Consider the following 12,053-nt stretch of genomic DNA (forward strand, 5'->3'; position numbering starts at 1 on the left):
AGTTACTGGAAAAAAAATCCATCTGCCATTGTTCATATATCTGAAAGAGAAGCAAGAAGCATGACTCAAGTGAAGGAGTGTTGGGAAATTGCATTGGGATGCTGGGTTGCTCCTTGCCCCTTGTGGTTAGAGCAGTATGTCCAGTTATCTAGATTTTCTTACAAATTGTGACACCACTTTCACTTTTTAGAAATAGGGCACTCTTCTCTTTGATAAATAAAGAAGTTAGTGTTTGGTTCAGCCTCTGAAACTGACTTCAGATAGTCTTTATTGGAGATTTTTTGCTATCCACCAGTTGGAACTGATTCTTTCACGTTATTGTGGAACTTATTGGAAAACACCTCTCAACCAGGTGAAACCTGCCCTATCAACAGCAAGGCAAAGTCAAGCACGATACACAGCAAAGGTTGGTTTTAACAAGTTCCCCACTTTTACACAGCAGACAATTTTAAAAGAAGTAGATCAATGACATTCTTATCATCATCACATGCTTCTGCAGTACAAACGAACAGAGGGTCACAAAATAAGGAACTGGAACTTCCCGCATAGATAAAACTAGTGAAACTTTTAAAATACATTGAAAAATGGACACGTTTAGGACCGTTCCTCAGAAGTCCCAAAGTGTGCAGTGTGTTAGAACTACCACATAACATGCTTTTAAACAGAGGGCCGAGCTTCTAAGTACCTTCCTCCATTCAAGTACAGGAATCCACTTTATGTGCTCTCAGAGTACTTTGTTTATGGATTATAACAATTCACTAAGGGCATGATCTTGCCCAGTACCCACCCAGAGTCTTGCACAAGGTAAACCGTGATGAACAGGACAGCTAGTTAGGCAAACCCAACCCTATACTAATTCCAGTGATGTTAAGCAGCTGCCAAGTTATTTTTCTGCTAAGTAGCTGGAGAATAGCTTAAGAGAGAAAGTGTAGCGAAGTTATTCCTTAGGGTGATAAGGATCATGTTGAAGCCCATGTTTCTTCTGACACACCCTTTTCCCCAGTACAGTTTTGTTTAAATTAAAAACAAACAAAAAACCTGTACACTTGTAAGGAACAAGAGTACAAGACGCTTATGATTTAGCAAGGGCCCAATCCTGCTGATGCCCTCAATTCCCATTTCAACGTCAACCAGAGCAGGCAGCAGCTGTGAAAAAAGCATGGTGACAGAAGGGAGAGAGGAAGAGGAGGGAAATGTTAAAGACAGAAGGGGCAGGGAAGAGAATGTGGAGAGTGGGAAATAAGCGGCAGAAAAGCTTGGGGGAGGGAACAGAGAGGGATGGACAGAGACGGAGGGATCAGGTATAGGAGTAACTGGGCTCACCCATTTTAAGTTTCCTTAGCGGGATTCATTCATTCCATACACAGAAAAATAAATTAAGAGGGAACATGGGTTGCAGCTCTTGGATACTGCAAATGGGCTGAGCCCTGGGTAGAGGTAGGGGCAGGAGGAGAACATTCTGGACCAAAGATTGGGATGGAGTGTGATGGAACAAGGATTTTTCCACGTTGACTAGCATGATTAGTGTTCAGAATGGTAGGTGCCAGGTATGTTTTCTCAAGCCATAACCCTTCACAGTCTTAACCTTTGTCAGCCACTGAGGAGTTTCCTTTCCCAAGCCCCATTTCATAACAACTTTAAGCATGTTAAAGTAAGGAAGAGTTGTCATCCTTGAGTAGGTCAGACATCTTATTTGCATCACTCCATACAAACCTGATTACATAGTGTTTCCCTGAACCTAACTCCTACTGAAGTTGTCATCAACGTGAGTGTCAACAGTATCAGAGCTCACAGAGTTAAATTTGAATTCACTGTTTCTCCCCAACCCGATTAGCAGGCTTTCGCAACTTGTCTGCAACTATTAATTTCTAGACAAACTTGACGTACATTGTTCTTTCACCTTATTTAGGAAAACAGGCAGATAAACCTCATGGTGTGGTTCTGGAGAGTTTGTGTTGCTGCAGATTTCATGTTTCCAATTACATTCCATGGCATAAATAGAACACACAGTTGAGCACAGTAACTTGGGAGTCAACAGCATGAGAAAAATGATCTGTAAAAGTGCTGCTGCCCCAGTTCAGAGACCACCGTGACTGGCACAGTATAAGAACTAAACAACAACAAAATTAATACTTGTTCCTGTTTTTTTTTTCTTTTCCCAAGAGACTATGTGTGTGAAATTAATGAAAAGTAAATTTAGAGATTGAGGAAGCCTGGTCTTACAGTGAAGTCACAGGACAGACATGTTCAGTATATCTGATACATCCTCCAATCAGTAACTACATACTACGCTGGCAGAAGGAATTGACAGCATGATCCAATTCTAATTTTTCAACTCTAACTTTGATTTGTACAAATTAGCACAGCCATCTAAAAGTCTGCTGTAGCAAGGAAGGCTGGAAGTGGCAAGTTGCTCATAAACTAAACACGGCCCAGCAGCAGCAAGGTCCCAATTCCAGATTCTTTCTACTAATATAAGTTCTCTCATTATCCATCAGACCGTAAGACTAATCATCAATCTAGCTAAGAATACAATTTATATAAACATTTGTTTTGTTTTCCACTTCAATATTTCCTATTTGGCTCATGTTAAAACCATGTTTTATTTTCCTGGGGGGAGGGGTGGAGAGGGGGAAATGCTAAAGGAAAAACATCAGAGGAGGCTGCACTTGAGTTAGATAGATGGTGCACTGAACATGGCTGAAAGCATAACAAAGACTGTTGTGCCAATGGTAAGAAATGACAACCAATCACAAGCAACAGAAAAACAAATCTATGTTTTTACGCCAGTTTATGTTTAGGGTGCGAGATTTTGGTGACATATTATGAATTTTCCTAAAGTTTGTTCTGAAAACTGCTAATTAGGTTTGGTTATGCTGTAAACATAAGCAGATGTATTATTTAACATTTAAAGTGGCACTATTAACCGTCTGTTAATTTTGTGTACTTTCTCTCCATCAGCTACAATGTCTTTTGGAAACTTGAAGTTATTTTTTCCCATGCTGCCTGTATTCTGAACTCAAACAGTTCCATTACAGACAGCAGGCATGTTTAGTTCCCTTTTGGATACAGTCATTGATAGCAGCAGGAGGAAATGTCGAAAGCTGTAGCATCAGTGTTTAGCCATTCTTACCTTAATAGAAAATGCCCTCTTTCTTAGGGATGCTATAGTAGCCCTTAAAGAAAACAGATATAGACTCAGCCAGTTGTTCTCTGAAACAATTTTACTTTAATTTGCATTTTGGAGCCTAAAGAAATTAAGAGCAGAGAAAAGTTTATTCCCTTTTTACATTTCTATTAAAGCTTAATTACTTCACGTAAAAAAGAAATTGCAGTATTTCAATACACTGAGCTAGCCCTGCATAGGAAGTCTGTGACACGATGGGACGTTTATACAAAATGAGTTAAAAATCAGGTAAACAATCACTTTTCCACTTTGCCATCAGCGAAGGGTCCAAATCCATACAAGAGTTATTTTCACATTTACAGAAGCCAAGTGATTTGTACAGTATAAAATAGTGTCCTTCAAACTAGATCTGATTATCTCTTCCCCTCATTTACAATGTACTGCCATCAACTCTTCTCCCACAAAATTACTTTGTAATACCAATTACCATACTGTCAATTGACTTTACAGTAAAGAAGATCAACATTAGTACAATGTCTTCATATTCACTTATCAAAATGACATAATCCAGTCAGCATTCTACTCCTTACATTTGAAAAATCATTTAGTGAAATTTATAGCATAAAGTAGTCACATACACAGCCACTATTACTTTGCAATTGATATGAAAACTGAAGTGATACAGATGTTTTTCCTAATAAGGATTTTATCCTTTTGGAGAATATCTGCCATGACATTCCATTTCTTTTTTAAAAAATGGAAATAATTTATGTTCATCCAGTTTTAAAAGCAGTTCTCAACAGAGGATTGTTTTGGAAGCTAGGAAATATTTACCTATATTTTCTACCAAGAGCTGTTGCAGATTTGGTTTGGAATGAGACTGGATGGCTGAGAGATTGGGATTGATATCTCAAAACCAGGTTGGAATTTAACATCTGTCAGCTATTTGGTGACCTACATGAAATGAGTCGACTGTCTCATTTAAGTGGCTAGAGAATGGATGTCTGTATCACAACAAAACCATTTAAAATGCTATCAGACACTAAGGATTGAGTAAGGATGAAGACTAAAAAAATTACCCTATCCCTCAAATATTTTGGTCCTCCAGTTCAGGAAAGATGTTTAGTGCTGGAATAGAGAGGTAAAACTTCCATTAGTACTGCTGTACATTATCTGCAGATAAACAGATGGCTCTCAGTTCAGCCCCTTTCACAGACACTATATTGACGTAAAATTAGAATTTGAATGTCAGAAAGCCTACCTTTTACATTTGCTGAAACACCACCACACTGTTGCTTTAAGAAGTATCTTTACTTTGTGCACTACAGCAGTCAGAACCACCAAAGATAGCATAAATGTATGGAGAGTACTTGCTATTAGGATGACAACAGAGAGAGAAATATAAATTTCACTGTAACATTCCAAGGGGGGAAGAAGAAAGTTTCATTTTATACCACTTTTATACCACCACTGTAAATTTTCATCTCCCTGGCTGAAGTATTCCAATGAAAACTCTGAGTGGGATGAAGAACAAAAAAAATCCTTTGAGTGTGTGTGCATATATGTATAAAAAAATCCACCTTCACATCTCTCAAGAAGCAGGCCTCTTAGGGGTATCGGTATCTCATCCTCTTAGGAACATGCTGTAGATTGTTTAAATACTTTAAAATGTGTTGTACCCCAAAAATGCATAAGATTGTATGTAATGTCCTTGACACACACGTGGCACTGGGTTGGTACCTCCGGAACAGTACATTCCAGTTACAGAAATATGTAACAGGAAGATAACAGAGGGAAGGAGAAAGAGGGTTTTAAGTAAATAATGACAGAAGAGAAAATAAATCATCATGTTCTGAAGGTCCTTTAGTTCCTTAGCATGCCTCAATTCCAGCTAACAGTGCTGCTGCATTTTTGCATCACTGTGTTGCACTAGGATAACTACATTCCCAGTATTAAAGGAGTAACACAACCAAGAACAAAAAGTAATCAGAACCTTGTTTCAGCTGGTGGACAGCTAAGTTTAGAGCCTTATTTACAAGCTCAATAAAAGCCCACAGCACCTTAACTTATTACCTTCCAACAGAGTCTGGACTGCTTTAATCTGAAAGAGAAATAAAAATTAAGAAAGATAATGTGAACATTGGCGGCTAAGTGGCAGACAAGTTTAAATGTGCCAGCCATTACCCTCTGGAAGCCTAGGTTTAAATACCCAGAGATCATAAAAGTTCATTAGGTGGCCTCATGCAAAATTTGGAACAACAGATTTGCTGTAGGTCAGGATAGAGGTACATTGGTAGATATACAGGGAAAACATGCACAGGAGATTAGTCCCTCCCATACTTTAGGATATTTGCATACATTTCTTTAAAAGCAAACAGTAGAATAAACTTTCATACTAAGACTTGGCAACCTTCATTGGATCACTATAGATTAAAAAAAAAAAAATGATGTGTTCCCTAAGGTTTTTGTAGCCAGAAAACTCATGGGTACGTTTTCTAATTCAGAAATTTTGTTAGCACCAGAATAGCAGCACAGTATACCTATTTTTAAAAATCACAGTTCTGGACTCTCAAAGGTAAAACTCTTGGAGAAAATGGTCCAACCAAATAACTATAGCTATCCATTATCCCATTTAAAGTTAGAAATGTAAACTATTAATGAAGAGCAGCACAGATTCTAGAATACAAAAAACAATGTTCTAGAATCTCTTTTTGTATTATCCATGTTAGAGTTCCAACCACATTGTGGCTTATTCCTACAGCGTGGTGTTGGTTATTCATTAAATCTTCTTGAAGAATGGTAAGTGAAAGAGGAAGAATGTTGAAAATAAGAAAATGAAGTAATGAAACTTGTTCTTACGATCAACAATTGGTGTACCATGAGTTTTAATAATTATAAATCAAAGAATTCAGATAATTGAATAGAAATGTACTATTGTATCCTTGTGAGATTAACTCAACTTTGCTTTTCATACAAACAATGCAAATGTGCCATGGGACAAAAACAGAGAAATTTGTTTCAATATATTTTAATGCAGTTTTCAAACTTTGAAATATGTATAAACAACAGTGCTTCTGACATGACTGCTGGCTGTTTAAAAGTCATCATGATCTGAGGGTGACCCAGTCACTCAGCTTCACTTTCCTTCACAAAGTAAGAGAAGGAGAGAGAGAATACCTAAACAGCCAAAAGATAAGGAAAGCACTGCCTTTTTACTTACTGTCAAAGATGTGCTCATCACCAATGCAACTCAGAAACATCAGAGACAAAAATTTTTTAAAATCAAATTAAAAAAAAAAATGAAAACCACTAAGTTCAAGTCACCTTAGTATCATTAATTTGGCTTTTGAAATTCCTCTGCTATCATCTTTGTAAGTTCATAATCGGATGAAAGTCCAGAAAAACCCACTGAATTTCTGTAGTTAAAAAAACATTAGGTATGGTTACTGACCATCACTGAAAAGAAATGCCAAGTCAAATGACGTCCACTGTGCTTGACCATTGAGCTGGCAGTAAGTTGCACTCTACTCAACCCAAAAGAATTTTTTCTCTTGAGAACAATTTAAAAACATTTGTAGGGCTAATGTGCCTGAATAAGTTTCACTCTGAATCAACAATAAAGTGCTGAATTATATTAAATTACCTGAATCTTACTCATTTAGAATCTTCACTTGCGGATTTCTAATCAAGTTGAAAAAGCCCTTTTTGCTGAGATAGCTACGCAGTTGTGCAAATATTATAAAAATAGGTAACTTTCAATAGAAGTTATGTACACACCACAACCTCTGGTGTTTAAGTATGGCTGACAATACGAGAGATGAAAAATGCATGCAAATTATCTACAAGGGTATATTTAAAATTAAGAAAAGGGACACTGCTATGGAATTTTTGATACATTATAGTGAGTGGCTCTCTGCCAAGGTAATATAATTATACTAGATGTCTAAACCTGGTTTGACAAGCATCATGCCACCAACATGCTTTAGTTCCTTTTGTAGGTAAGGAAATTGATTTGTAATTTCAGACTACTGCATACATTCAATTAATTTCTTATTCAAGTGTATTATTAAGTTTGAGGTTAAAAATTTGAGCAAATTCTCTACATCTAGTCACACAATCAGCACAAACAAGACATTAGTGCAGAGGAAAAGAGTCAGATGTACATGATAAGGACTCTTCCCCTTGCTGCATGATGCATCAGAATGACAGACTTAAATTTCAACTGGGTTACCAAGAGAACAAGAACAGATTTTTCTCCCAAATTTAGCACATATTTCAAGAGGACTAAGAAAGCAACCTCAGATACAGCTAGAATAAAAGTCAAACCAAAAAGTTTGGACAATTGACACGTAGCTCCAAAAATTGTCATGCTGTGAAGGAAGTGTTCAGAAAAAGCTCCATAAAACTGCAAAAAATGATGTTTGAACTGAAGTTGGCCAACTGCTGCATAGAAATATGCTAACACACAACAGTCATGTTTAAGCCAGTGCATAGAGAAGATAAAGCACTTATGGTAATTGCAAATGTTAACAAGTCCATACAACTTGTTCAGTTTAGCAATGAGTTCATAGAAAAAGAGAATTTGAGTAGAAATGCGCAAGCAAAAACAAAAAAGATGACCTTCCAACTGTATAAAAACCACATACCAGTAATAGTAAAAAGACACCAGTGAAAAATATTCATCTCAGTCCCAAACACCCAACAGGCAAATAAAACCAGAGTAGACAAGCCTTTGGCGGACAATTTTAAGAGAGTCTAAATATGGCATTACATTTCTAAATAATCCACAAAATATATTATATGGCATATTCATATTAAATACTGGGTAGCCAATTCTGCAGATCTGATGCTAATGATGCTTTAGCCAATGAGAACATGATAGGTCAAGCTAAATAAAGGCCGGTGTATCACAACAGTGCTTGAGAAAGCAACAATTAAGGTCACCAACTCGTGCTTCAACAATTGTCATACTATCATCTATGGAGCAACACAAAGTTCTCTAGCTTTTCAGGGATGTGCCCTTTATAACATATGCTGTGATTCACTATAACACGAGCAGCAAGACACTGCAATGTAGTATGATTTATGGGCTGGATCAAATTTTTTGCCATTTCCTTCTCATCCAGCAAGTCACTAGCAGTTTGTTTATGCAAGTTTGTGGTGTCAAAGTGTGAACCTGACTTGATAAGAAGATTCATGATGTCTGGATGGTTGTTCAGTGCAGCAATGTGCAAGGGGCTATTATCATCAGAGTCTCTGACATTTACATCAGCACCACATTCCACCAGTATAGCAGTAACTTGTAGAGAGGGGAACTTGCAAACAGGGTAACGACCCACACATGTAGTATTCTTATCAACAGCAAGGTGAAGTGGGCTGAAGTTATTCTTCCCTCTAGGCTGCAGTTTAAGAAACCTGTAAATAGTTTGCTTTTTAAAATGGTCCTGTTCTGGACTGCAAGGAACTTTTTCCAGCAAGCAAATTAAATGCAAAATGATAGAAAGGGCTTTGTTCAGCTGTATTTGGTCAGGTGGACACTGAGTTTGCTTGATAGCCCGATCTATTTCGAGGACACTTTTGCACAGTATTCCCATAAGATCATCAAATGTAACGGTGGTGCCTAGGAGGCCTTTTGCCCTATCCTGTAGCATGAAGGAAAAGAGTTCAGCAAATGACAGTAAACTGCTGGCTGTCATAGGGCTCAGTGGATCTAAATTGCTTTGCTGCATGTCCAAAGCATATTTCCATAGGTTGATGCATCGTTTAAAGTTTCCAGAGTCTGCATAGACTGCACCTCTGTACCTAATATAATAAGATGTATCTGGGTGAGAAGGACCAAGAATACGTTCTCTAATTAACAGTGCTTGCATTCTCATCTCATCAGGGTCTGCAATAAGATTTTCTAGCTCTTCTGCACTATTCACCTCCTTGGCATAGTCATAAGCCATAATTAGTGTTTGTGGCACAGGTTTGCTGAGGATATTAGTCCTGTCACTGTACCTCATGTCCATAGCTCTTTTCCAGTATTTCAAAGCACCAAGAAGATCTCTTTTTTTGTCCACAAACGTTGCTCCTAAAAGCTCCAAAGCATTGATACGTTCTGCCTTACTGGTCTGTACATGCTGCGTCAGGAAGTCCACAATATTTGTATGACCTGTCACACTGGCTGACAGAAGGGGAGTCATTCCATAGCCATCTTTTTCCATCTTTGCACAGTATTTAAGAAGCATCTTCATGATGTCCAAGCTTCCAGATTCTGCACAGTCATGTAATGCAGTATTTCCTGACAAGAAAAGAAAATCTTAAGTGCACAAAAATCATGGTATATTTATAGAGCTATACTAATAGCTAAAGAGCAATACTTCATGCATACATGTCAAAACAGGCAAGCTGCAAGTTAATACCTGGAATATGCTGGACTTGATTAAAATACCAAGGTTGTCAAGCAGCTGTACAAGTGCAAAGTTACTTGATAAAATTAAAGATGTTTCAAGTAAACTTTTGTCTCATTACTCCAAAAAAATACAAAACAAAACAAATCCTGGATCCTTCATTCTGTGGTAATTTCATATTTGCTTTTAAGGATAAAACATTAGCTCTAAACATGCTACCTCTGTCCTTCTAGACTTTTCATATATCCTTCCTCCCTTCCACTACCTGATTTAAATAAATAAATAAATAATCAAACCACCTCCCAATACATATAAACTTATGCCAACTCTTCAGCAGGTTCATTTACTTGCACACGGTACTCTCATCCCCTACCTTTCATCTGGGTCTTTAGATAGTAAGTCTTTCAGGGCAGGGATTTTTCTTTCTGTACTTGTATAACACTAGCATAATGGGGCTCCAATCCCAACAGGGGTTTTCTGATGCTGTCATAACATTTAAATGATCTAGGAAATATGGCTATTTCATTTGTCTAATCTACATAAATTCAAACACTCTCGCCTTTGTATTTGATTAAATTATTCTACGGACACTGGGTTGATGAAGTAAAATGCATACAGCATATTTTGTCCACCTAGTCTTTATCCTAAAGTCTCAAGCTTTATCCCCCTGCTATTCTGGTTAGGATTCCCAAAGCCAAGAATAAGTTAATAGAAGAAAAAAATAGTACATTGTTTCTTGAAAATATCATGAGTGTAGTCTATACAAGAGAGTGTAAATTGTAAAACACATCTGAAGAATGTATTTTTAACGATCGATTATTTCCCATCATTACCACACTCCAAGTGTATCTTGTAAAATGTACTAAGTGTTCTAATGCAGTGTGTGGGAAGAATCCAGAAAAATGACAGCAAGCATTAATGACATTTCACCGAAAGCCATGTCTGCAGCAAAGCTGAAAGGAAACATTAGAAGCTACAGTCCACCAAATCTTTCATATACTCCGGAAGTACTGTAACTGAACGTCTTAGTTTAAATATGTACATTTCACCAGCAAAAAAAGATAACCAAACAATGTCTAGTGCAGCTGATTTCTTTAAAAAGTCCACAACTTAATACAAGCTGTTCTTTAGCTCTTCATCTGATACTACATTAACAAGACACTAATTAGAGAAATATCAAAGTTCACACAAAAATCCAGCTACAATTGCAGTGAAAATTCTAGCAAACAGTAAATTTCCTACAGCATCAGAACTAACTGGAAGTCAATTGAGGATCATACAACCAATGAGAATTATTATTTCCTTGCTAGCTGGTCAATATTTTTGGTGGAAAACGGTCACTCCACAGGAAATTAGATATATTATCTTATTGTCAGTCAGTTTTCCACTAGAACCTACTATTACAGCTTCTGCAGCTTTGATTATCGTTGCTCCAACCAGACACTTCACCATGTTCTCCTGCTCCATATTGTTCATGTACTTTCTGGGCCAGATGCTCAGTTGCATTCTAATGGCTTTGTGCCACCCGAGATCAGAGAGACTAAATCTGGCCAGCTAGGAAATTCTCTGGTGTGGGGGAGGTCCCAGCTGATACAAAGCCAATATATCTGCCCCCAGCACCACTCACTCATATTCAACCCAAATGTAGGTGGTGCGTCAGGGTCGAGAGCAGGTATAGTTGGCATATGCTATGCTCCAGCTATGCTCAAATGGTGTACAGTCTTAGAACTACAGCCAGCTGTCACTGTTGCACAGGTCACTCTACATTAGATTGTAGATCAATCCCAGTAATCAGAAGGTGGTGAACAATTTCTCTGACAGACCCTCCTTTTCCTTAGCACAGCAGAGAATCTGGGCCACAGTGTCTCTGGCTTTGTCTGGATTAGGAAAAGTGGTCAAAATTAGATCTGGCTCAGGTAGCATGTCTTAGCTAAACCTAAAGTACCCTTAACCTTTTTCTAATATTGATACAAGGTAACACCTTGTAGCTCAATTTAACTGGTTGAGTTGAAACTGAGGTCCAACTGCTATATTTATTTCTTGATCAACTAATTTAGACAGCAATCTTCTTTGTCTGTAGAAGGCTTTTGTTCTAACATTCCTACATCATACCTGTTTAAGAGTAGGACATACCAAACAAAACAATGGAGTCAAAGATAAATGATCAAAATGCATACAGCTGAACAAGAATGGCTGGGGATAAAGGTAAATACAGAATTACACATATTATGGTTTTATTTCCAAAAGTTCATTTCTGGTCTTCATTCTTGTCAGCCATGAATGTAGTCCAAAAACTTCACAGCAATTGTATGGCCATTAGCGAACTGGTGTCTCGGATCTTGCTGAAAGAAACACCTTTAGGGACAGCAAAAAACTCTTAAAATTTACATAAACATTCAAATACAATGATTTTTCCATGGGTAGCAAAGATATATTGTGTGTTTACTAAATAGAGTCTGGTCTATGTTGGAGATCAATACTACTATATTTAAGGATTCATTACGGATTGTTTCCCCTTCTTCCATTTTTCTGTA

At 37.5% G+C, this 12,053-nt stretch overlaps 1 protein-coding gene across 1 annotated transcript in view; it reads right to left on the reverse strand.

Moving 5' to 3' along the window:
• Nucleotides 1–6,041: 6,041 nt before the first annotated feature.
• FEM1C (fem-1 homolog C) overlaps nucleotides 6,042–12,053 on the reverse strand; it is a 28,363-nt gene continuing 22,351 nt past the window's right edge. Inside the window, exon 3 of the mRNA XM_084627855.1 lies at nucleotides 6,042–9,410. Within this exon, the coding sequence (XP_084483981.1) occupies nucleotides 8,101–9,410 (1,310 nt within the window). The 3' untranslated portion in view covers nucleotides 6,042–8,100. The remainder of the gene's footprint in view (nucleotides 9,411–12,053) is intronic.

Source organism: Lepidochelys olivacea (genome assembly GCF_965140295.1).
Source record: "Lepidochelys olivacea isolate rLepOli2 genome assembly, chromosome: 5".
Taxonomy (NCBI): domain Eukaryota; kingdom Metazoa; phylum Chordata; order Testudines; family Cheloniidae; genus Lepidochelys; species Lepidochelys olivacea.